Source organism: Cetorhinus maximus, chromosome 26, assembly GCF_964194155.1.
Source record: "Cetorhinus maximus chromosome 26, sCetMax3.hap1.1, whole genome shotgun sequence".
Classification (NCBI taxonomy): Eukaryota; Metazoa; Chordata; class Chondrichthyes; order Lamniformes; family Cetorhinidae; genus Cetorhinus; species Cetorhinus maximus.
Window position 1 is genome coordinate 37,999,336 of NC_135904.1, and position 27,825 is coordinate 38,027,160.

General features: G+C 45.1%; 1 protein-coding gene across 1 annotated transcript in view; it reads left to right on the plus strand.

Annotated features, from left to right (window-relative positions):
• aldh1a3 (aldehyde dehydrogenase 1 family, member A3) overlaps positions 1–27,825 on the plus strand; it is a 164,087-nt gene that overhangs the window by 34,291 nt on the left and 101,971 nt on the right. The window contains exon 2 of the mRNA XM_078530494.1: positions 4,994–5,098. Coding sequence (XP_078386620.1) covers positions 4,994–5,098 — 105 coding nt within the window. The remainder of the gene's footprint in view (positions 1–4,993; positions 5,099–27,825) is intronic.

Genomic DNA, 27,825 nt, shown 5'->3' on the forward strand with positions numbered 1-27,825 from the left:
TGGAGAGGGAGTGGTCCCTTTGGAATACTGAAAGGAGAGGGGGTGGGCAGGTGTGTTTGGTGGTGGCATCATGCTGAAGATGGTGGAAATGATGATTGAATGTGCAGGCTGGTGGGGTGGAAGGTGAGGACAAGAGGAACCCTATCCTGGATCTTAGAGGGAGGGGAAAAGGTAAGAGCAGAATTGCGTGAAATGAAACAACACAGTCCGGGGCCCTCTAAACCATCGTTTTGAGGGGTGGGAGGGGGGAGTTCCTCAGTTGAGGAAAAAGGAAGACATATCAGAAGCACTAAGGAAAATTGCACCATAGACTAGATACAGGCCGGGTACAATTCAACAAGGGTGGAATGTAGGGGTAACACAGCCGGGGGTCCTTGGATGACAAGGAGATAGAGATTCTGATGGATTATAATGAAACTATAAAAGATGGTGTGATGTGTGTCTGGAAAATTCTTCCAGTGAGAACCAGGACAAACATATTAAGTTGAGAGGGGAAGTGATGAGGATAATAAGAGTGGTAAAGAGAGTATAAGAATAGGCTGCAGTTAACACCAAAGGGAACTGAAAAATCTACCACCAGGTAAATAGTGAATGGGTAGTAAAAGGCAGTGTGGGGCATATTAGAGACAAGGAGGGTGTTCTATGCTTAGAGATGCAGGGCAAGGCTAGAATATTTAATGAATTCTTTGTATCAGTGTTTACTAAGAAAGAGGGAGCTGACAAAGTATCAGTGGAGATAGAAGGGCAATGGATGGGGTGAAAATTGATAGGTAGGATATACTGGAATGCCTGGATATCTTTAGGGTGGATAAATCACCTGGTCCGGATGGCTTGCATCCCAGGTTAATCATAGGAACCACAGGCCAGTCAGTTTAATATCACTGGTGGATAAGGTTTTAGAAACAATATTCCGGGGAAAACATAACAGGCACTGGGAGAAGTTGGAGTTAATTAAGGAGAGCCAGCATTGGCAGATTGTGTTTGACTAATCAAATTGAATTTTTTGATGAAGTAACTGAGAAGGTTCATAAAGGGAATGCGATGGACCTTGTCTACATGAATTTTGAGAAAGCATTTGACAAAGTAGCACATGAAAGGCTGGTTAACAAAATTGAGGCTTGTGGGATCGAAGGATCAGTGTCAGCTTGGATAAAAAGTAATGGTTTAAAGACAGGAAGCAGCAGGTGATGGTAACTGGTGGGTTTTTCATGCTGGGGGATTATAGACTGGCTTTCTCCAAGGCTCAGTTCTAGGGTTGCTGCATTTTTTTGATATAAATAAGTGACCTGGAAATTGGAGTAAAGAGTAAAATTTCAAACTTGCCAATGATTCCAAGCTTGGAGGCCTAGCAAACAGTGAGGATGACAGCAATGGTCTTAACAGCACACAGATAGGCTGGCAGAAATGTGAGGTGATGCACTTTGGTAGAAGGGATATATTGTGCTGCCTCTTTCTGGATTAATACAAATGAAGCTGAAGGGTAGGCAGAGAGTTGGACATGGATCTTTAATGGAGGCTTTTGCTTCAGCTCATACATTCTAACTGACTGTGCAAGAGAACTGAATCACGTGATATCGCATCACTTCCTGTGATGACACACATATTAGCATAAAGATATATTTAAATGATTATATTTAACATACTAACAAATACACTACCACAGCATCACCCTTCCTTTAAATAGCAACCCCATCTGTATAATATTAACATGGATGTGAATAAGTAACCTTTATGGACTATAAGAAATTTGATAACTATAACACTATTTACATAAAACATTCAACTATAACAAGAACATTTGGAATGCTCCTTCTCATCTTTGGATCCATACTGGTCTTGGGCTGATTCAAGCAGACTTCTGACAATAACATGTAGGTGTTTTCAAACTGCCTGTCCTCTCCTCCTGAAGGTTGTGTTTGGAGGATTGTCCTTGGTTGTCAGTCATCATCTGCAAAATGTAGATGGGTAAGCACAGGAGAGACTGATCAGCCGCTTTACACGTGACTAGCAGAGAGTCTCCTGAGGTGAGGTTGATTCCTTGGCAGTACCACACCATTTGTTGTCACCTCCTATAAACCTGGTCCTTTGAAGACCTTGGTCATCGCCGTTGGGATCCATGTCAGTTCTTGTGGGTATCGGCCCCTCATTTTCTGCCCAGCATATAATGTTAGTAATTCTGCAGCCACATACATGTCATGTACATCTTTCATCTTACCTCGTAGCTGGTCTGTGATCAAAGACAACTTGGTGAGACGATAGCTTGGTGACCTGGTTCTCACTGGTGGACCAAACAGAAACTCAGCAAGTGTTGACAATGCTGAGTCTAGTGGCGTTAACTAAAGTTGTAACAACACAACTTGGATAAATGTCCCGCTTTTCCATCCTGTTTGGTTGAGGGTCTCTGGGTGATGATGGGATATGTTTGACGGACCATCCCTCACACATGTCCTGTAACTGGATTGCTCCCTAATGTTGACTATTGATTTTTTTGTCTTGCTGGCTCAGGATAAATCAGGGCGTTTGCCCAGTTGTCTGAATCTATAGTCACAGCTTTGCTGTCCTGGTGTGAAATCCATGGGCAGTGCTTCAGGTCGAGCTTCAGACCCGCACATTGTTCCCAGCTGCTGTGTGATCCTGTCTGCTCACTATCACTGCCACCACAAGCAGGCTTTTCCGGTCATTGGGAGGGCGCAGCGGGCGGGCCTGGGACTGGAACAGACCCACCGCCCGCGACCGGCCCCCTGACCGCGAGTTCACACTGACCGTGCCTCAGGAGCTCAGCGCTGCCGGGGTGGGGCCGGGAGGAGAGGGAGAGCAGAAAACTGCACATGTCATGGGCAAAGTGCACTGAAAGCCCCCTGAAGGTAGGGGGCTGCCTCAGGATCTCCCTCAGGATCTCCCTCAGGACCTGCCTCAGGGTCTCCCTCAGGACCTGCCTCAGGATCTCCCTCAGGATCTCCCTCAGGATCTCCCTCAGGATCTCCCTCAGGGTCTCCCTCAGGGTCTCCCTCAGGATCTCCCTCAGGGTCTCCCTCAGGGTCTCCCTCAGGATCTCCCTCAGGATCTCCCTCAGGGTCTCCCTCAGGATCTGCCTCAGGATCTCCCTCAGGATCTGCCTCAGGATCTCCCTCAGGATCTCCCTCAGGGTCTCCCTCAGGGTCTCCCTCAGGATCTCCCTCAGGGTCTCCCTCAGGATCTCCCTCAGGATCTCCCTCAGGATCTCCCTCAGGGAGCTGAAGAATTGTGGAAACAAAAATAAAGATTATAAAAACGGGAGAAACATGTCCCCACATGTGACTCAGTCACATGAACAGGAACATATTAAAAATGATGTGTAAAATTTTTTTTTAAGTTACTGCTGGAAACCTCATCCCACCCATGGATGAGGTTTGATAAAAAATCCAGAGGCTGTCTGGCCAATTCGCCCGTCCACCAACTGTAAGGTTGGATGGGCAGCGAAAACTAGCATTCAATTATTTCACTAAGGGCTTTAACAGGCCTCCTAGTTATCAGTGGATGTGCTGCTGACTGTAGTACACGCCCACAGACCAAAATAACGCACCAGTGTACATTGATGTCAGGACACTCGCCTGACAATCGCCTGACATCACGCACTATTTTACACCCTATCAGGTCAGGCAAGCCCCCCCGCTCACAGGATGTAAAATCCCGCCCCATGTTGTATATCTCTTTCTAGATTAATACAAACAATGCTGAAGGGTAGGCAGAGGTTGGACATGGAGCTTTAATGCAGACCTATTGTTGCTTCAGCTGACATGTACTAACTGACTGTGTAAGAGAACTGGATCACGTGATATTACAATGACTTCCTGTGGTGACATATATATAAGCATAAACATATATTGAAGTGATTATATTTATCATACTAGCCAATCAAGTATGGCAGCAGAATAGGAAAAGGCAAAATAGACTCAATGACATGATTTTAAACAGTGTGCAGGGATAGAGGGACCTGGAGGTTCATGTACATTGATCTTTGCGGTGATAGGACACAATGAGAGAGTAATTAGCAAAGCACATGGGATCTTGGGCTTCATTGAGTACAAAAGCAGGGAGGTTATACTGAACCTTTATGGAGCTCAGGCTACAATTAGAGCTTTGGGTCCAATTCTGGTCACCACATTTTAGGAAGAATGTATGGGTACTTGAGAGGGTGCAGAGGAGATTTACCAGAATATTTCCAGCGATGGAAGTAAGGGCAATTAGGGATGGACAATAAATGCTGGTCTAGCCAGTGATGCCCACATCCCGTGAATGAATTCAGTTGGAGAAAAAATTAGGTTGGAGTAGCTGGGGTCGTTCTCCTTGGAGGAGAAGAGATTGAGGGAGATTTGATGGAGGTGTACAAGATCATGACAGGTTTGAATAAGGTAGACAAAGAAAAACTGTACCCATTGGCTGATGGTACAAGGAGAGGGGGCACAGATTTGGGCAAGAGATGCAGGGGTAATGTGAGGAAGAACTTTTTTAAGCAGTGAGTGGTAATGACCTGGGACTCACTGACTTTGAAGGTGGTGGAAGCAGGGACGATGAATGATTTCAATCGGAAATTATTTGGGCACTTGAGGGAAATAAACTTGCAGGCCCACGGGTCTAGAATGGGGGAATGGGACTACTTGGATTGCTCTACAGAGAGCCAGCATGGATTTGATGGGCCAAATGGCCTCCTTCTGTACTGTAATGACTCTGGCTCTATTACTATGGCATTGCAGAGGTTAATACCCCAGAGTTTTGAAACAATGACATTGCAGGGGGTTCAATACCATGGTGTGTTTAAACATTGCATTGCAAGAGATGCTTTCTAGTCTATGAACTGATGAGCCATCACTGACCAAACTGAACCTCGTCTCATTATTCTTTACTATGTATCTTTTACCCAACACTTTCACAACAATGTGAGTCTCTTTATAACCCATATTATTACAGGGTTAAAATCCATCCCCATTAAATTACTGCTTTTTCTTTCTGATAGATTTTTATCAACAATGAATGGCATGAGTCTGTGAGCAGAAAGAAATTTGCTACATTCAACCCAGCATCAGGGGAAAGAATTTGTGACGTGGAGGAAGGTGATGAGGTAAGTTGTTCAAAAATGTCCTTTTTTAAAACCACATTTTAAAAAAAAACAGAACTGTGTTAGTCTTGTTATTAATCCTCAGGCTGTGGCCTCCTCTCTTCTGTTTCATGTTGCTAAAGCAGTTGAGCAATTCCTGTTCTTATTTCAGGGGAACATTAAGTGTCTCTGTCCATTGCCTGTTTCCAAACACAGCTGTAGGGGTGACCAACCTGCACACCCACCTCCATTCACTCCAAGGCTGCCTGCTCACCCACTCTGAATGTTTCTCCACCTCACCCATTCTTCACCTATGCCTCATGTCTGCCCGGTTTCATTAGCATTCTGATCGTTCTGGCTCTGACACAAACAATAATCTTACAGTGATAAATCTTCCTGATGTCAGGAGCTGCTTTATTACTGTTGCATTTACTCAACTTGAAGAAACAATCAACCAATCACGGATTATTTTCCCAATCCAATGTGTGCTCTCATTTTTCATCCCTTTCTACTGTTAACATTAAATTTTAGGGACAGATTTTCATGATAGACTTGAGAATGGTGAGTCGGCCAGATTTCCTATCATCGCGTTCCTGAGTTCTGAGTGAACCTACACACGCGTGTTATTTCCCTCTGGGGGTTGGGTCAGACTGGATTCGAGGCCACGTCCTCCCGGAGCAGGCCTAAGGTGGGAATGAAGGCAGGTGGATGCCAAGGCCAGCAGGTTAGAAAGCCCCCCCTCCATTCACTGAGACATCAGCTCAGTCCTGTGGTTGACTGTTAAGCCCCTTAGCCCTCACCCTTCCATGCCCCCACCCTTCACCCACTCCCATGCCCCCTCCATACTCCCATGCCTCCTCCAGCATTGGGTCATGACCCCCCATGATTCCTGTGCCAGTCAAAATGGCGGCTGCTGGGAAACGTGTGGCAAGTTTGAATATACGCTCCTCCTGCCTCTGTTTTCAGCCGCCCGACGCAAGTTTCACTAAGCAACAAAATTCAGCCCTAAAGCTTTCCCTCACTTTCTGCCTCTGGTTCCTACACTCTCATTATGGAGCTGCAGAAATGTCAGATCACGGAATCTTTATCCATTGATCAGCAGCTTCAAAGGTTTGGTTTTTAGTTAATTCAGAGGCCAGGGGACTCAGACAGGTGACCTGGTGCCATCATAAATATCAGCAGATCAACCTTTAATATGTTTGTAAGCATCAAACTACAAAGAGTACTGCTGAGTGAGTGAGTACACTGGTATATGTGTACGTACACTGGTATATGTGTAAGCTACTGGAAAATATGCATGTACACTGCTATATGCACACTGGTATATGCCTACTGTTATGTGTATGTGACAATTATAGGCTATAATGTATTTTAACAAACTTGAAAGTAAAGCTTTATGTTGTGGGAGAACTTCTTGTCCTATTTTCTTCCGGACAACTTGGTAAATCCTGGTCTCTTTGGCCCTAAGGAGTGAATGTTTATCAATTTCTGTGCAGCTTCCCCCAATCGCCCAACTGAAGTTGCAGGAAGACCTGCAGAAACTCAGGGAAACTGTCTAAAGCCAGGCATTCGAAACCCACTTCTACCCCTATTGCGGCCCATCCCATATTTCCCACCAATGGGAGGCAGACTTCCAGATTTTATGGGCCGCATGACGCTGAGGTTTTCAGATTGTACAAACTAGAACTGTCATAGGCAAAGGACACACACAAGTGGGAGGTGGGAAAGGACACACATCCAGGCAGACAGGTGAGCAATGAAACCAGGCCACAAAATGCTCAGTGGATGGCCTGGCAGTTTGAGAACCATTGGAGGCCTCAGTTATGCAAGTGTCCAGGCTGCAAAGCCCTTGCTGCAGATGTGTTGAGGCAAAGCCTGTATTCAGCAAGTGAGTAGACAAGGAATCACTCACTCTGGATGTGCGGATGAGTTACTAACACTCGGGATAAAGCTTGGACAGAAGCAGGGTGGGCAAGTAAGTGGTTGCATCAAGAGGTCCTCCTAAGAGGCGGAAAAGTAGGTCAGCTGGGAAGCATTACAGGCAAGCAAGCAGCCAAGCAGCTCCCATTCCTACCAGCTCCTAGTACCTCCAGCCCAGGGCTCTCACATCCTGCACTAAATTAGCTCCAACATTCCTCAACACAGAGCCCCAATTGCTGCAACACTATGGGAGGTCCCCAGGACTAATGTTAATAATTTGCTGTAACTATCAGAACAAAAAGTAATAAACTGATGGAGGTAGATTTTTCAGGGCCTGAATCACCTGAGCAAAGTGAATATGAAAACATTGGAAAGAGGAAGTGTAAGAACTTGCCAAATCCTCCGTCTCTTTAATGTCAATGGTTCAAAATATGAGTGTGTTCCCTAAGGGCAGACAACCCTCCCAGGCTATATTTTCCTGCTTAGTTTGTTGCTCCCTAGGGGTACTGAACCTGAAAAATGTACCTTGTTTTGCTTCTAGTCTTAAGTTTATCCTTGACATAAAGTACCACAATCACAAAAGATTCAAACTGTTCAGTGATTTGAATAACTAATTAAAATGACATGATTAAAATAAAGTGTGAAAATAATTCAATATTATCCAATGTTTCAGATGAACTATCCTTGAATTAAGGGGAGCAGTCTCTGCGTAGAAATGTCTCTGGGTCCATCCACAATCGGCATTCACGCTAACCGGGAGGCCTGAGACACATCCCTGGGCCTCAGTGACACTATTGGCCTATGACACTTCCGGTAGTTGTTTAGATGACTATCAGGCTGTCGGCCTCACCAGCACTGATCTGAAGGAGGGGCTGAGGGATGTGGTGGTAATCATGACAGTTGTGGAGTTGTGTGGGGAAGTCTGGAGATGAGGGGAGGGGGTAATGTGGAGTTGGGAGAAAGTCTAGGACTCTGCCTCCACAAAGGATCTCTTTTAATCATCTATTTTGAAACAGTGGAGCTCTAGCTGTGGTGGGAGGAGCACTGAAGAATGCTGGTTAGGATGGGTCAGACTGCTGACCCACTCACTGCTGCCTAACTTCTATCAGCAGGCCTCAGCTGCAATGTATGGAACTTATACCCGTACATGACCTTACCTGTAAAGCAGGCAAAATGAGGTTCAATTTTTAACCCAGTCTCTACCTTATTGTCACAGAGGGTCTCAGATTCAAGCTGCACTGTTCTACATTAAGCACATTATTGGTTTTGATTTAAATCTGCGTGAATTGAGTCAGAACTGGAAAAGGCACTTTGAAGTTCAAAATAATAATTATAAAAATATAATTGGTAAAAATATTGTTAATCACTGTCTTTATTTCAAAAGAACTGCTTCACCATGTACAGAGTGACACACCCATGGTCAGTTTAACCAATGTCACTGATTGAAAATAATTAAGTTCCCAGGAGCGTGCTGTCACACAACTTATATTTTCGGGATGAGCAGGAGTTTCCAGAATTTACTACATTAAGTTCCCCTCCTTAGCGGGCCAAAGTTTACACGTGACAATATATTGAAGTTCTTCCAACAGCAGCAGGAAAAAAATGATGTAGTGCCAGAGACCAAAGTGTTTACACCAAGGGCTGATTTTTCAATGATGCACCCCAACATAGACCTTTTAAATGAAGATTGTTGCCATGATTTAATGAGAGCAAATCGTTGGCACTGATTGGTGCGAGTGTAGGGACAATTTTTCAAACTCCTGTTTCTGTGGGCTAGGCAGGGGCTCACATTCAGGACATTGTCCCTTCCCTCTCTGTCACCTGATCTGTCAATAACCTTCAATTCCCATAAATGGTCCTGACTCTGTACTTCCTGTACACAAGGCTTTACATCACTGGAGGCCCTGACCACATTCTTGGCACATACTTACATGCCAATTAGCAAACTATGAAAACAAAATACTTCTGATGTGTAGCTATTAATAACTAAATATACTTCCCTCATTCCACAGAGATAGACTATGAGTTTATTCTTCAAACAGATGATCAATTCTGGAAGGACTTTTACTAGGATTAGTCGTTCCTCCTTTTCTTTTGGATAATCTATTCGTGGGATGTTGGTGTCGCTGGCTGGGCCAGCATTTATTGCCCATCCCTAGTTGCCCTTGAGAAGGTGGTGTTGAGCTGCTTTCTTGAACCGCTGCAGTCCATGTGGTGTAAATACACCCACAGTGCTGTTAGGGAGAGAGTTCCAGGGTTTTGACCCAGCAACAGTGAAGGAACGGCGATATATTTCAAGTCAGAATGGGGTGTGGATTGGAGGGGAACTTGCAGGTGGTGGTGTTCCCATCTATCTGCTGCCCTTGTCCTTCTAGGTGGTAAAGGTCGCGGGTTTGGAAGGTGCTGTTGAAGGAGCCTTGCTGAGTTTCTGCAGTGCATCTTATAGATGGTACACACACTGCTGCTGCTGTGTGTCGGTGGTGAAGGGAGTGAATGCTGGAGGTGGTGGATGGGGTTCAATCTAGTGGGCTGCTTTGTCCGGGATGGTGTCAAGCTTCTTGAGTGTTGTTGGAGCTGCACTCATCCAGACAAGTGGAGAGTATTCCATCACACTTCTGACGTGTGCCTTGTAGATGGTGGACAGGCTTTGGGGAATCAGAAGGTGAGTTACTCTCCACAGAATTCCCAGCCTCTGACCTGCTCTTGTAGCCACAGTATTTATATGGCTAGTCCAGTCCAGTTTCTGGTCAATGGTAACCCCCAGGATGTTAATGCTGGGGGATTCAGCAATGGTAATGCCATTGAATGTCAAAGGGAGATGGTTGGATTCTGCCTAGCTGGAAACGGAGATAGATTGAGGACATAATCCCTAATTTTAGTACTTATGTTTCTGTTGTAATTATCTAAAACTAATTGGCAGGATCAGAGGAAAGCACTTATTAGAAAGATAACATTTCAGAGAATACAGCTTCAGAGTGATGACATAAACTAATAGCCAATCACAGCACACTGAATCCTGTAACATTTCTCAAGCAACTGTGGTTTAATCATAATTAATGGCAGAAATCTCTCTTCCTCAGCCCCACACTGCACTGTAACTATTGAGACTCAACAGCAAAGGAAAACATGGTTCTGGGAGCTCATGTGCTGGAGATCTACACAATGGATGATTAAAGGAACAGGTTTATTTTGGGGGGCAGGGGTGGTGATGGGGCGGTGGAGTGGATGCCTCCAAGAAGTTTAAATTGAGCATCAGCAGCTGACTGAGAACTCATTGGGTGAAATCATCAGGTCTGGATCTTTACTGAATTACTCTGTTTAATCAAAGTGTGGAACAGGGAGTGTGACTGAGAACAAAACCACTTTGTCCAAATGAGAACACTTTGGTGAGTTGTTCATTATGGCGAGTTGAAAGAAATGGGGTTATGTGAAGTTTAGAGAACGGTGAGCATGTCCCAGAATATTCCGATAGTCTGTGGTTTGTGTGAAATTCTGCATCCACACACAGTGACTGATCCCAAGTGCAGCCTCCTGTGCAGGATTCTTACTTTACTCATATAAACCCTAATTTTTCACACTTGGCAAGATCTGAGCTGGGAATAGTTGTCTTCACGAGCAACACTCCCTCTGCTGAGCTGAGGGCTTATCATTCTGAGTGATCAGCATAAATTCTCAGAAAATGTTTTATCATGTGTTGAACTGACCTCCTGTACCCAGGAAAGGTGCCAGACATGTTGCTCCTTGTAAACCCTCTGTCACTTGTTTGGAATAACAATGGGCAGCCAAATGATTGATTGGCAAGTTATTGGTGCTGGTCTGGAAGAATCCAGTTGCATTAAGTTTCAGTGCAGTAATGCCCTTTACACCCACAGGAAGGTCCATGTCTGAGAGATAGGTCATGATCCAAGAGATGGCCTATACTTGTGGCAGCCTGCTGTGTGATGTGGGGTCTCCAGTGATATGGCCAAGAGGGATACCTGGCTATTTAATGGGGATGTTGGGGTAAGGACAGATGCATTACATAACAACCACGAGGCAGTCGCCACTTGTTTTCTTGACCGCTCTTGAACTGATCTTTTTCCAAATGCACCTTGGTTACCACAAGCAACTGGAAACAAAACTTCTGCAAGAACTGAAGCTGGAAATAAAAAATCTTGTAATGGAAAAAAATCAGTGAAGGTGCAGCTACCGCAATGTAATAAAAATGTTAAACATCCCAGAAAGGTTCCAAGCTCTTTCTCACCTACAGGGCAGGGTGACCTGTTTGTTCCTCATTTGACCTGAGAATCTATTTATTTTTTCACCTCTCCCAGGAGATGACATGATAGCGGGCGGGATCGGGACTGTCTGTAGCTTTGAGTGTATTTAGGACAGAGGTCGATAGATTTTTGGACTCTAGAAAATCAAGAAACTTGGGGGTGAGAATGGGAATGTGGAGTTGATGTCAAACAGCAGTCATGATCTTATTAAATAGTGGAGCTGACTCAAGGCGCTGTATGGCCTACCCCGGATCCTATTCCTTATGATCTTATCTTCTTAAAGACAACATCAACATCCTCGGGGTTACCGTTGACCAGAAACTGGACTGGACCAGCCAAATAAACACTGTGGCTACAAGAGCAGGTCAAAGGCTGCGAATTCTGCTGCAAGTATCTCACCTCCTGACTCCCCAAAGCCTGTCCACCATCTGCAAGGCACAAGTCAGGAGTGTGATGGAATACTCTCTACTTCCCTGGATGAGTGCAGCTCCCACAGCACTCAAGAAACTCGACACCATCCAAGACAAAATAGTCTGCCTGGCACCCCATCCACCACCGTAAATATTCATTCCCTTCACCACTGATGCACAGCAACAGCAGTGTATACCATCTACAACATGCACTTCAGCAACTCACCAGAGCTGCTTCAACAGCACCTTCCAAACCCATGACCTCTACCACCTAGAAGGACAAGGACAGCAGATGCATGGGAACACCACCACCTGGAAGTTCCCCTCCAAGCCACACACCATCCTGACTTGGAAATATATCGCCGTTCCTTCACTGTCGCTGGGTCAAAATCCTGGAACTCCCTCCCTAACAGCACTGTGGGTGTACCTACACCACATGGACTGCAGCGGTTCAAGAAGGCAGCTCACCACCACTTTCTCAAGGGCAATTAGGGATGGGCAATAAATGCTGGCCCAACCAGCAATGCCCACATCCCAAGAACGAATGAAAGAAAAGGAAGAGAGAGAGACATTCAAATCAGAACAGAGTGGGACAGGTTACAGTGGATCTGAGAGATGAGGGGCACAGTTGTCGGGTTATGAAATATGTTAGAGTATTGCGGAACATGCCTCAGTAAACAGGAAAAAGCAGGCATTGCGCATCATCAGCTGTCAGACAGGACCAGGCTGATGAGAGTGAGGTTGTGACTGGTGTATTCACAAGGAAATTAATGAAGACTCAATATGCGCAGGACTGGTAGGCAGACCGAGCAAGGTGGGCAAGATGTGTTGTTGGGAGAAGGTGAAGGTTGTGGTATGATGTGCATTTAAGGGAACATGTCTTAAACTACTGCCAATCATTGGCCTTGCCAGGAGGGGGGTCAGTTAGCTCAGTTGGCTGGAAGGCTGGTTTGTGGTGCACAGTGATACCAACAGCACTGGTTCAATTCCTGTGCCAGTTGAAGTCATCCATGAAGGTCACCATGCCTTCTGAACCTCACCTGAGCTGTGGTAACCCTCAGGTTAAACTCACCACCAGTCGTCTCTCTCTAATGAGAGAGCAACCTATGGACTTCTAGGATGATGGTGACTTAAAAAGCTTGACAGGATATGATGTATTAGTCCCATGATTTGCCAGACTGTCAGCTTGAGTTTGAGGTCAGAATGTGCATTATAGCCTCCCAGTGAACATTATCTGTGTGTAGTCTGAGCTTAAAAAAGAATTGTTTCAATAATCCTTGTGACTGATTGGTATGTTTATGCTGGTTAGGAGGTTTGGCAAATGAACCCTCCAAAAAGTGGATTGTGAGGGGTGTTAATGTTGAGTGGGCTAACAGGGTGGGAGGGGCACAGTGTAGGAAATGGATTGTGGAAAGTGAGTTTATACATGGAAGAGGAGGGAGGAGCTGAAGAAACAACACCGGCCTGGGTAGTGGCCAATTTGTGTCAAGAACAACAATAACAACAACTTTACCTGGAAAAACTCAGCAGGTCTGGCAGCATCGGCGGAGAAGAAAAGAGTTGACGTTTCGAGTCCTCATGACCCTCAACATCCCGCCGATGCTGCCAGACCTGCTGAGTTTTTCCAGGTAATTCTGTTTTTGTTTTGGATTTCCAGCATCCGCAGTAGTTTTTTGTTAATAACAACAACTTCATTGATATAGCACCTTTAAAATAGTAAAACATCCCAAAGTGCTTCACAGGAGTGATTATCAAACAAAACGTGATCAAAAGCTTGTTCTAGGAGTAGGTTTTAAGGAGGAGGAGATAGTTAGATGAATAGAGATTCAGGGAGGGAAATCCCCCAGAGCTTAGGGCCCAGGCATCAATGGTGAAGCAATTAAAATGGGGAAAGTGCAAGAAGGCAGCATTGGAGAAGTGCAGTGATCTCAGAGGATTCTAGGGCTGCAGGAGGAAATAGGGGCTGATGAGATTTTAAAATCAGAGATAGGAGGTTAAAATCGAGGCTGCTGCACAGGGACACAATGTAGAACAGCTAACACAGGAGTGACAGGTGAACGAGAGAGACGGGTGAATGAGAGAGACGGGTGATGGGTGAACGAGAGAGACGGGTGATGGGTGAACGAGAGAGACGGGTGATGGGTGAACGAGAGAGACAGGTGATGGGTGAACGAGAGAGACGGATGAACGAGAGAGACGGGTGAATGAGAGAGACGGGTGATGGGTGAACGAGAGAGACGGGTGATGGGTGAACGAGAGGGACGGGTGATGGGTGAACAAGAGAGACGGATGAACGAGAGAGACGGGTGATGGGTGAACGAGAGAGACGGGTGATGTGTGAACAAGAGAGACGGGTGATGGGTGAACAAGAGAGACGGATGAACGAGAGAGACGGGTGATGGGTGAACAAGAGAGACGGGTGAGGGGCAAATGGGAGCGACGGGAGAACAGGAGTGACAGGTGAATGGGACTCGATGCAGTTTGGATATGGGCAGCAGAGTTCTCAATGAGCTCATGTTTATGGAAGGTGAAAGGTCGACCAGGAAAGCATTGGAATAATTGAGTCTGGAGGTAATAAAATCATATTTGAGTGGATCAGCAGCAGATGGGCTGTGGTGAGGTGGACACAGGCAATGTTTCAGAGGTAGAGCAGCAACCATATTGCATGTACAGAAGCTCAGAGATGTAGGATTGTCAAGTTGAAGGAGAAATACAACTGTCAATGAAGTGAAGACTCCGAGGTCAGAGTGTGAGGCCTGTCTGTGGTTGGGCACCAGCACTTGGTGGCTGAGAAGCCTCAGTCCTGGCTGGCATTCCACCGCCTGGCTCCTAATCCTTATCTGTGAATTCCTTTTGGGATTCAAAGTGGAACAGGAATAGTTTAGCAACTGTCAATGTAATGTTTATATTTTCCTTGAGTACAGCAAACTTTAAGTCCCCTGTGAAATGAGCAGTGTCAAGCCACTTGGCCGGGACATGACTGTTTTGTGGAGAACTCAAGTTTGCAGCGCTTTATATGAGCAGTTTTGGGCACATGCCAGCACTGTGTTTTTTCCCTGTGTTAGTGACATGCGATGAAGAAAGAATGTTGCTCGTGTAGCTAATACAGAACGTGTTTGGGAGTTCCAGCTCCTGGGCTACAAGATTACAGTTTATTCTGATTTCCTCAATATTGTTCTTTTTTTTTGAAAACTGAAAACTAGGCAAAAAGCACATTCCATTTCAGGCATATTGCCAGGACAGGATGATACTGCGGTTTGAATCTGGTTACTGTGACAGGCTGCAAACAAATGGCTTTGACCCTTGTAATATGAAGCTGAGTTCCTGTTCCAAAAATCTGATGCTAATGCCAATAGGTCCTTATACAAAACAATTTACTTTTCTTATGTTCTAAGCTAATTATTTCTTGCTCATTGTCCAACTATTTTTTTGAAAATAATATAAAAAGTAACAATGGTAACTTTTATGCACTGACTCTGATTAGGTCTGCATTCACCTACCCAGCACTGTGAACTTATGTAGTAGAGTAAAACTTCCTTTATATAGCACCTTTCGTGACAGCCCAAAGTGCTTTACAGCCAATGAAATGCTTCTGAATTGTCGTCACGGTTGTGGTGTAGAGAGCAGCGTAAACAATCTGCGCACAGCAAGCTCCCACATACAGCAATGTGATAATTATTCAAGGCCGAGTTAGATTGACTTTTGATAGAAAAGGGAATCAAGGGTTATGAGGGGGGCAGACAGGAAAGTGGAGCTGAGACCACAACTCGAATCAGCCATGATCTTATCGAATGGTGGAGAGGGCCAAATGGCTCTTATTTCCTATGTGTCTAAACAGATAATCTGATTTTTGACGTTAATTGCAGAATAAATATTGGCCAGGAAACCTGACCTGCTCATCTCCAAAATCATAACGTTGGGTCTTTTGCATCCATGACAATAGACAGAGCCTCAACTTAACATCTCATTTGAAAGTTAGCATTGCAGGACCTCCTCAAAACTGCATCGAAACATCAGCATCGCCTTTTTATGTCCAAGTCTTGGAATAGGATTTGAACCCACAACCTTAGTGACAATCACACAATAAACTGAGCCACACTGACACTCAGCAATCATGGATAAAGTTAGTTGTTACTTGGAAAATCATGCTTTCATAACTGATAGCCAGTTTCATTTAATTTTTCCCAGTGTGTGTGACAGATTATTGTAGTATTAATGCATTTGTGGATTTTATAATTTTGCTACTAATCCAATCAAAGAAGAAAATCTACGAGGAAATTTAAAACTTTTTGGCAACTCTGAAGTTCTCATTTTGTTTGATGACACTTCTGTGACCCTCCCTGGGGCATTTTTGACCATGGTAAAGGTCCTATCTAAACACAAATTGCTCTTCCAATTCTCAAAGTATGGGCATCACTAGCAAGGCTGGCATTTATTGACCCTTAGAGTGAGCCAAATAGGTATGGGACTGGAGTCACATGTAGGCCAGATTTTCCTCCCTGAAGGATATTAGTGAACTTCTTGGGTTTTTACAACAACCCAACAGCCTCATGGTTATTTTACAGAAATCAGCCTGACCTTATCACCTTCAGATTTTCTTTATAAAATGATCTTCAAATTCTCAAACTGCCATGGTGGGATTGGATTATTCTCACTCACTACACTGACAGGTTTGGTAGGATAGATTGATGAGGGTTTTGGCAGACAATTCCTGATATGAAGTGTTATCGAACAAGTGTGGTAGTCCAGTGATGAAGTGAAGCCTGTATTTTGTTAAGGTTCCATAAGAGGATACTGGACTGGAACAGACAGTGCCTTCTATCCAGACAGCCCCCAGAACTATTCCCTCGAATATCCATCTAATCCTACGTTCTACTTTCCCACAATCTATCTCTGTCTTGATATAACAGTCTCATTATTTAATTGAGTTTTTACAGAGCAAGTGCCATCTTGTGGGCACCCATGTGATTTTGAAGGAAAGGAGATTAGTGGAAATGGAACAAAATGGACACATGGGATTAGAATACTGCGCATGTGGTGGATAAGTACCGACATGGACTGGGTATGCCCTTTACCCTGTTTCTGTGAGTTAATCCCTATGTAACTAACTAATGGAATACTGAAGACCACATCTACATGTGCTCAGATAATGGTATCACTGTTTCTCTCACTTCATTACAAAGAGTCAGTGTTAGTTGAATCCTAAATTCTAAAGACTTTTGACCTTCAGCTCCAGGTCTATCTCCAGCTCAGACCGAGCTGGACCCTCAATTAATCTAGGCCTAGCTTCAGCCTGAGCACAAACCAAAATTCTGCACAGAGTCAGATCCAGCCATAACCATGTGGCAACATGGAGGGAATCCAGCCTTTGATCAGGATCCTCTTACAACAAGTGAAAATATTAAAGGGAATCGATGGTGAGGCAAGCAGGATGACAAATCTATCGGGCCATGGCTTTTCAAATGTTGCTTAGTTGCCTATCATCGAGCTTCCAAACTCAGATCACTAAGACCGCCGATTTCCGCTCTATAACATTTTTAAAAAATTCATTCAGCCAGTGGGTGTCGCTGGCAAGGCCAGCATTTATTGCCCATCTTTAATTGCCCTTGTTCAGAGGGCAGTTAAGAGTCAACTACCTTGCTGTGGGTCTGGAGTCACACATAGGCTAGACAGCAGATTTCCTTCCCTAAAGGGAATTAGTGAACCAGATGGATTTTTACAATAATCGACAATGGTTTCATGGTTATCATTAGACTTTTAATTCCTGATTTTTCTTCATTTGCTGTGGTGGGTCCCAAGAGTATTACCCAGGGTTGCTGGAATATTAGTTCAATGACAATCCCACTATACCACCACCAACTTCACCCAGGCTCAGCTCATCTGCTGCCAAACCCCTCATCCGTGCTTTCATTACCACTGGAGTTGACAATCCTAACACGCTCCTGGCTTGTGTCCCACCCTCTATCCTCCGTAAACCTGAGGCCATCGAAAAACTCTGCTGCCCATGTCTTAAATCACTGCAAGTCCTGTTCCGCTATCTCACTCCTTTGCTCGCTGACCAATATTGAGTCTTGGTCAAGCAATGTCCTGATTTTTAAATTCTCAATCTTGTTTTCACATTCCTCCATGGCCTTTCTCCTCCCTATCCTTGTAATCTCCTCCAACCCCACAGCTCTCCGAGATATCTGTGCTGCTCTGATTCTGCCCTTTACTGCAGCCCTCAAACATAATTGCTCCACCATTGATGGTCGGACCTTCAGTTGCCCGAGCTCTGGGACACTGGGTTGGATTTTATAGACCCCCCCCACCCCCCGGCACTTTTGGTGGGGGGCATATAAAATATGAGGGTGTGGCAAGTCCACCACCTCCCAGCCCACCCCCAAGCTGTCCTCCATAACACAGCGGGTGGGCGGGCATCACAGTTGGCAGCCTAGCTGCCATTTTTAAATGAACAATTAAGGGTAAATTGAGTTTGTTACCAAGCTAATGGACTCAGATAAAACTCACGCCCTAAAACCATTGGTGTGGACAGGCAGCCGGAAGTGGGCAAGATGTTTTTTTAAGCAAACTATTTATAAGGAAGGAAGGGAGGAAGGGGGCCTGTCTTGTGGTGGGGGGGAGGCGTAGAGGGATGAGGGGTGCACCCTCCCAGGAGGGAAAATCAGTAAAACTTGGGAACTGACTGGTGCTGGTCTTAAACTGGAACTCCAGCTCAGACCCAGTCCCACTCATTTCCAGGTTTTACTGTTTTTTTCATTCTGCTCAGTATATCGGAGGCACACCCTCAAGATTATGCCGCCCTCACTTTGTTCCTCCCTCCATGGCCTCCAAATTCAACCCCCTAACCAGCCTCCCCCACCCCTCGCACCCCCTACATAGCTCCCCAATCCTTCTCTGTCCGAAACCCCAGATTTACCTCTCCCTGGTGGCTACTCCCTCTTTATCTGTCCGTCCCAGCATTGCCACTGGGACTGCTAGAGCTACTGGCCGGTCAGATTGGCTGGCAACTCTCAAAGACAGATCTTCACTGAGGGGTGGAAATCTCACTCTCACATCGCTCATCCTGCCCATGGTGTGTTATTGCTGCAGGGTGGCCTTGTTTAACGTGGGTCTGCTGGCATCCTACATTTCTTCCAGAGGGTGGTGAGCGCTATACATACCCTGCACCCCCCTTCCCCGCGCCCCCACCCCAGTAAAATTCAGCCTCTCCAAAACCTTTAAACCTCTCCACCTAGTTTTCCTCTTTTAAGACACTCCTTAGAACCTGCTTCTTTGACTAAGTGTTTAGTCATCTGACCTAATATGTCCTGACATGCCTCGATGTAATACTTTGTTCTATAATTCTCCAATGAAGCATCTTGGGATGTTTTATTACATTAAAGGTGCTATAGCAATATAAGTTGTTGTTGTTGATACTTTACCACACCATCTCCCCCCCTACCCTCTCCTTTTAATCAAGATTTTAAACTGAAGAAGAGTTTTGATGGGGTGAATAGGGAATGACGATGGGAGAGAAATTCAATTTGATCAATAAGCCCTCACTTCAGTGCCTGAAAACTGCGACTTTAAGTGAAAGGCTTCAAGTGAAATACATTTTCCCACTAAAACCAATCTCAAAGCTGAAGTGAGGTTCTGTAGGACCTTCCTCATCAGAAGCAAAAATTGAAACATTCTACCCGATAAGTAGAAATACTTTACATTGCTAAATTCCTATATTGCTAATTGAAATAACTTTTAAAATAAAATAAATTTGAAAGTATGAAAGAAATACAGTGTGGAAACCGTCTACTTGTCTCCTGCTTGTCACCAATTCTGCTCACCGAGCTCCCACTTGTGGCCTATCCTGTTACCTCCTGGTCGCCCTGACCTTTCCACTCACTGACCCTCCGGTTCACAGTCTCTGCCACATCCTGACTCTCCCAATGGCTGTGGACCCTCCCTCCCATCGTCCCTCCCTCCCATCGTCCCTCCCTCCCATCGTCCCTCCCTCTCATCGTCCCTCCCTCCCATCGTCCCTCCCTCTCATCGTCCCTCCCTCTCATCGTCCCTCCCTCCCATCGTCCTTCCCTCTCATCGACCTTCCAGCTCTCCCGCTCTCCCGCTCGCCACTTCCCTCTCCTGAATCCTTTGCAGGATTAGCAAGGGCTCTGGAGATGAGCAGCGAGAGGCAGAGAGAGCAGCTTTGACTTGTAGAAGGCAAGCCGCAAGCAAGAGGGAGGGTCAGAGGTCGGCAGGATTTGGAGGGTCGGCAACCAGAGGGAAGGTCAGAGGTCGGCAGAGGCCGCTCCAGAAATGGTCACACGGCCCTACTCCAGACACATGTGAAAGTGAAGTTTAAAATGAAACTCGCGGCGCTAGACGAGGATACAGCTCCCACTAACTGACCGGCCTCAAACTGAAACAGCTTAGAAACAGAGTAACATAAAGCGGGGCCTTAGTGTATTATTTTATTTTGTCGGCCTCCTGTGAAGTGCCTTGGGATGTTAATTTACATTAAAGCCACTATACAAATACCAGTAAGTTATTGTTATTATTACAGCTGTAAATTACGTCTATGAATTAGGCATAGGCTTCCAAATGCCACACTGTGATCAGTCATGCCTCATATGGATTGGGAGTATCTGATTTGGCTGGAGGGATATTTCGTAGACCAGGGCATCTGCTTGAACCTGTTAGGCTCCTTAAATATGTAAACTGGGCTCAGCGTTGTTTGCAAATTGCCAACCAACCGTATTAGAACTTCAGTGGTTCCTTAAGGTTTGTCCTTAATGACGTATCCATTCAAAAATAAGCCAAAATAAATACAATTACTTGTGAGGGTAGCCAGAACTAAAATAATTCCAATCTGATGACTGAAATTTCCCCTGACATTCTGCTCTGACGTACTTGTGTCGCTGGACTATTTCGGTGAACCTTCTTTCCTGTTCCCACAGAAATGCCTTTACAAGTTGACGTAATTAAGGTGTAGCAGCACTTTGTTATGCAGAGTAAGTTATTCAAAAATCCTCAGGAGCCAGTTAAGAAAAATATTAGTAAGTGAAGTTATTGTATCCACACCTGTGCTTTTGGCCTGGCCTCGAGCCAAGGTCAACACCTTCGAAATACAAGATCTATATTTACCAGACCGTGGTATTTATATTCAAGTCAGTCATTATATTTATAAAGACAAAGCTGATATTTTTCTAAGGCAGGTTTTGTGGAAGTGCCAAACATTTTAATATTTGTGATATATACTAACTGAATCACAGTCATGAAATGTGAAACATGTTTTCCTCCAGATCAAGCAACTCAGTCTAACTCTTCAATGTGTTATGTTATTAATTTGATGAATTTATTTATTGAGCTTGGCACGGACTCACATTAATAACTCACCCCCTTGTGTATATTACTCAATTCCATTCATTTTTTATTGACTGTCTTAAAACAGAGATTTGAGTTGTGATATTAAGTGGTGTCAGGTAGATCCAAGTTACAATTAGCTTTTGATTGCTGTTTCACTGGAATCTCTCGCGTCCCTCAATTTCCTGGAAGTTTTCAGTCTAAGAGCAGAGTTGGGCCGTTTGTCGTGGAAGGAAATGCGTGCCTAATGAATTTAGGCCAATTTTACACCGAGTCATTGCCATGTGTGAATTTCCTCAATCATTTACTACTGAGATACACCCACCAATGGACTCAGTGTTTGAGCTGTAGTAGATAGGATACTATATGACAGGCTAGGCTCGGCTCTCCTAGAAGGTTAACATCATAAAGACTTTTCCCAGCAGCTCTGTTGGAATTGGCAGCATTTTAGTGATGACAATTGCTCGTAATTCAAAAGAGGAAATGTCGAAGGAAACAATTCATTGATCTGGTGGGAGATTCTCCATGGCCAAGAACCAAGTTACTAAGAATACTGCATCAGGAAGATCGCTGAGCTGCATCTTGTTAGAGGCCTTTTGGAATATTTTCTGTGGTAAAGTGGAGTGCTGTGTACCTTTAAGAGAATGTGGTTAATTGACCATGTGGCTGTATTGACCAGTCGCCATACATCAGGGGCCACTTGGGTAACTATAAGTCTAGAGCTGGAGATGATTGAAGAAGCACACGTTGTGTTAGTGTCCTGTTCTTAGTTCCATTAAACCACCAGTGTTTGTTCAGTTAATCGGTGTCTCTGCCTATGTTGTTTCAAGCACCAATGAATGTGTTAATATCAAGGGCGCCGCTCACATTAGCTGGACAAAGCAAACCGGATGACCTAAAACATAAAACTGGTAACGAGGATAAAGCGGATCAATTGACGGCAATCAAGAAAGCTGCGGTTAGTCAGCTACGTTACTTCACCACTACCTTGAAGCTGTTTGAAAGCGCAGTCTCCTTAGTCATTGAGTATGCTGCAGTTTGGGCATCTTGAACTATTCAACCTCATTTCCGATGACTGGTCTCATTACGTTGAACGCCTTGTGTTCTTCTTTACCGCTAATGACATCATGGGGGAGGACAAGAAGAGGATGATTCTTTTGTCCACATGCGAGAACAAAACATTTGGGCTGATTCGCAGCCTCACATCACCTAACACCCCCGATACGAAGACTTTCAATGAGTTAGTAAATATTGTCAAGAGCCACCTGAAGCCAAAGCCCTCAGTCACTATGCAGCGTTTTAAATTCAATTCAAGGAATAGGCTTCCAGGAGAGACAATCGCTGGCCATGTAGCTGCTTTAAAGGAATTAACGGAATATTGTGAGTTCGGAACTTCAATTAATGACCAGTTGAAAGACCGATTGATATGCGGAATCGGGTCGATGGTATTCAAAAGCAATTGCTGTCTGAAACTAATCTAGACTGCAGTAAGGCATTAGAATTGGCAACAGCCATGGAAAGCGCTGTTAGAAACTCTGAGGCAATGAAAGATGCATAAAATGGCTCCGTCCATCTTGTAGAGCGGGAAGGGCTGGTGACAAAAGGTGCTAAAATGTCGGACTCTGCAGAAAGGTGAGAAATGCTTACTACGTACAGACCATTGAAGAAAACAGTACTACAGTGAAAACCCACGGCATTAATGAGAGAAATGTATCCAGGCAACTTGCAGGCAATGGACAGTTCAGAAATATCGAATGCTTTTTCTGCCACTGCAATGATCACACTGCGGCACTGTACAGATCGGCTGAGACAGCATTTTAAAAATAAAGGGAGAAATTATGAAATCTGTCACATTAAAGAACCAGTGGAAGCAGAATCTGACATCTATTCATTACACAACCTGAAAATGGGTAGAACTGAGCCAATCCAAGTAGTCATTAGTCAATGAGCAACCCATCAATATGGAGGTCGATACTGGGGCATCAATGTCTGTCGTAGGAGAACATACACTCAGGTACTTGAATAAAGGAGTCCGTCCTTTAAGATTTGGAAGAATCGGGCACTAAATTAAAAACATATACGAGTGAAGAAGTAAGAGTGAAAGGGATATGTCAAGTCCTGATGCAATATGGGGATCAGTCTGTAAGTTTACCCCTTATTGTAGTAGCTGGAGCGGGCCCCAGATTAATTGGCCGCATCTGGCTCAGAAAGATTAAATTTCAATGGGCTGAAATTTTTCAAATCAGAATGAGAAACTTACAGGAATTGTTACAAAAGTACGTTTCCATTTTCAGTGACGAGCTGGGATCGTGGGCTACAAGCCAAAATCCACGTAGACCCTAATGCAACCCCCAGGTTTATCAGAGCCAGACCGGTCCCTTATGCTCAATGAGACAAGGTTGAGACTGAGATAAACAGGCTGGAAAAGTTGAGTATCTTACAACCGGTGCAATTATTCGCATGGGTGGCACCCAGAGTACTCGTACTGAAGCCAGACCAAGGAGTTCACTTGTGCGGTGAATATAAGTTAACTGTACACAGAGTGGCCAAACTTGATAGACACCCGATACCGAAGATTGACGAATATTTGAAATTGGCAGGAGCACCACAAATTCAAAACTGGACATGAGCCACTCCTACCAGCAGGTAGAGTTGGAGGAAGGCTCAAGGGAATTCGTGACCATCAATACACATCAAGGATTGTATCAATATACTCGACTACCCTTTGGGGTCTCATCGGCGTGTGTTATTTTCCAGCCTACCATGGAAAATCTGCTCCAGGGACTGCCCCATGTCGTTGTTTATTTGGATGATGTCTTAGTCACTGGACTAACTGAAGAAGAACACTTAGCTAACTTGGAGGAGGTGCTGAAATGCTTCTCACAAGCGGGGGTTTTAATAAGATCAGATATGGTTTGGCCAGAGTGGGCCGGGAGCAGCTACTTTTAGGTAAATCTGCGTCAGAGCAGTGGGACTCATTCAAGAAGGAAACAGGGAGAGTACAGGGCCAACATATTCCAGTAAAGACAAAGGGTGGGACCAACAAATCCAGGGAACCCTGGATGTCGGGGATATACAGGATTGGATAAAGAGAAAAAGAGAGGCTTATGGCAGATACCAAGGGCTCAAAACAGCGGAAGCCCTTGAGGAGTATAGAATGTGTAGGGGGCAACTTAAAAAGGAAATTAGGAGAGTAAAAAGGGGGCATGAAAAAACATTGGCAGGTAAAATAAGGGAAAATCCAAAGTTATTTTACAAGTACATTAAGAGTAAGAGGATAACTAGGGAAAGAGTAGGGCCCATTAAGGACCATTATGGTAATTTGTATGTGGAGCCGGAAGATGTGGGCAGGGTTCTAAATGAATACTTTGTGTCGGTGTTCACAAGTAAGAGGGATGAAAGTGGGTATGGAAATCAGGCAGACGGACAAAGATATAATTAAAGAAATTAGCATAGAAAGGGAGGAGGTTCTAAGTGGTCTGGCAGGCTTAAAAGTAGATAAATCTCCAGGTCTGGATAAAATGTATCCCAGGCTGTTGAGTGAGGCAAGGGAGGAGATAGGGTCGCTGGTAATAATTTTCAAAACCTCTCTGGCCACAGGAGAGGTGCCAGAGGACTGGAGGACAGCCAATGTGGTACCGTTATTCAAGAAGGGAGGAAGGGATAAACCAGGGAACTACAGGCCAGTCAGTCTAACCTCAGTGGTGGGAAAACTATTGGAAGTAATGCTGAGGGACAGAATTAACCTACACTTGGAGAGGCAGGGATTAATCAAGGACAGTCAGCATGGTTTTGTTAAGGGGAGGTTGTATCTGACCAATTTGATTGAATTTTTCGAAGAGGTGACCAGGTGTGTAGATGAGGGCAATGCATTTGACGTAGTCTACTTAGACTTCAGCAAGGCTTTTGATAAGGTCCCACATGGAGACTGATAACGAAGGTAAGAGCCCATGGGATCCAAGGCAATTTGGCAAATTGAATCCAGAATTGGCTGAGTGGCAGGAAGCAGAGGGTGATGGTCGAGGGATGTTTTTGTGACTCGATGCCTGTGTCCAGTGGGGTTCCACAGGGATCGGTGTTGGGTCCCTTGCTGTTTGGTATATATAAATGATTTAGAGTTGAATGTAGGAGGGTTGATCAGTAAGTTCATGGATGACAGGAAAATTGGTGGGGTGGTAAATAGTGAGGAGGATAGCCTGAGATTACAGGAGGATATATACAGGGTGGTCAGATAGGCTGATCAGTGGCAAATGGAATTTAATCTGGATAAGTGTGAGTTGATGCACTTGGACAGGACAAACAAGACATGGGAATACACGATGAATGGTAGGACCCTGGGAAGTACCGAGGATCAGAGGGACTTTAGTGTGCATGTCCACTGGTCCCTCAAGGTAGCAGGACAGGTAGATAAGGTGGTTAAGAAGGCATCTGGGATACTTGCCTTTATTAGCCAAGGCTTAGAATATAAGAGCAGGGAGGTTATGCTGGAACTGTTTAAAACGCTGGTTAGGCCACAGCTAGAGTATTGTGTACAGTTCTGGAATCCACATTATAGGAAGGATGTGATTGCACTAGAGAGAGTGCAGAGGAGATTTACCAGGATGTTGCCTGGTCTGGAGAGTTTTAGTTACGAGGAGAGATTGGATAAACTGGGGTTATTTTCCCTGGAGCAGGGGAGATTGAGGGGGGACATGATTGACGTATATAAAATTATGAGAGGCATGGATAGGGTAGACAGGAAGGAACTTTTCCTCTTGGTAGAGGGATCAATAACCAGGGGGCATAGGTTTAAGGTAAGGGGCAGGAGATTTAGAGGGAATGTGAGGAAGAATTGTTTCACCCAGAGGGTGGTGGGAATCTGGAACTCACTGCCTGAGAGGGTGGTAGAGGCAGATACCCTCATAACATTTAAGTATTATTTGGATGTGCACCTGCGGTGCCATGGCATACAAGGCTATGGGCCTAGTGCTGGAAAATGGGATTAGAATAGTTAGGTACTTGTTTGACCGGCGCAGACTTGATGGGCCGAAGGGCCTTTTTCTGTGCTGTAGGCCTCTATAACTCTATAACTCTATAACTCTATGGTCCACTTCGACCCAAAGAAAGAATTGGTTTTAACTTGCAACACATCCCCTTATGGAATAGGGGCTGTACTTCCACATCAGATGGTGGATGGCTCCGAACGACCCAGTGGTTATACATCTTGCGCACTCAGTGCTGCAGAGCGATGATATTCTCAAATTGAGAAGGAGGCTTGTTTGTTGTGTCTGGTGTTTGGAAATTCCACCAATACCTCCATGGTCGCCATTTTCACATTATATCTGACCACAAGCCTCTGCTGGGATTATTTGGAGAGGATAAGGTGATACCCCCCCACCCGCCCATCACATTTGCTCCCATCCAGAGGTATTGGCTGATATTGGCTGCGTACGAATACACTTTTATTCACCGATCGGGAAGGCAGATCACACATGCTGATGCGCTGAGCCCCCTCCCCCTGCCAGAAAATAATGTGAAGGTTCCAATTCCCCAGGAACTTGTCTTCGTACTAAATTTTTTGGATTCCTCCCCTGTCCAGGCCAAACAAACCTGAGAGTGGACAAGCTGAGATCTACTTTTATCTCACGTCCAGGAGCAGGTCTTGAATGGGTGGTCAGGAGAGCCAAAGTCTGATGACACGAAGCCTTATTTCAATTGCAGATAGGACTCACCTGCCAGGATGGCATATTGCTCTGGGGAGCAAGGGTCATCATCCCCCAAGAGGGCAAAGGCCATTACTGACTGAATTACATAGCGCTCACCCTGGCATTAGTAGGATGAAGATGCTCACACGCAGCTACTTGTGAAGGCCAAGGGTGGACGGGGACAATGAAAGCCTAGTTAAAAGTTGTCTTCAAAGCCAGCAGGTACAAAGCCAACCACTGTCTCCTCCCCTCCCCTTTAGCCCCATTGCACCGCTGGGAACCGCCTGGGAGGCCACAGGTGCACCTCCACATCGACCACATGGGGCCCTTCTTGGGCACAATGTTCCTTTAACTAATAGGTGCCCACTCCAAGTGGATGGATGTCTACGAAGTCTGGTCACCCACGTCTGCTGCCACCATAGACTGTTTGTGACAGAGTTTTGCAGTGCACGGGTTACCGGAGGTGCTTGTGTCAGATAGCGGGACTGCATTACCCAGCGGGGAGTTCCACAGGTTTACGGCATCAATGGAATAACATATCAAAACCTTTCCTTACCACCCCGCCTCCCTCCCACCTCTAATAGTTTGGCTGAGCGAGCGATCCAAACTTTTAAATCCAGGATGCAAAAGCTGGACGGGGATTCCATCAGCACCAGATTGTCATGGTCCCTGCTCACATACCACACGACCACCGGTATAACCCCCGCTGAATTACTAATGAAGAGATGTATCCGCACCCGTCTCACTCTCATCAGGCTGAATTTAGTGGGGAGGGTGGAGAGAAGCCAAGAGGCCCAGAAGGTCAGACATGATGGCCATAATCATGAAAGAAATTTCATGGTGGGAGACAGAATTCTCACAAAGAACTTTGGAGATGGACCCAATTGGCTATTGGACGAAGTGAGTGACAGGACTTGTCTCCTCTAATGTATCGGTAAATGGCTGAATAATCAGATAGCACATGTTTCAACTCCAGAGAAGAGAGACAGTCCCACAAGAAGGAATGCCGTCATCATTTGCATTTGAGTTTGCACTGCATGTGGAACAAATGACAGACGATTTGGAAGTACCGGTGGGGCCTGTTGGACCCGAGAGGGTCGAAGACACAAACTTCCCACTTCTACGAAGAACCTGCTGGA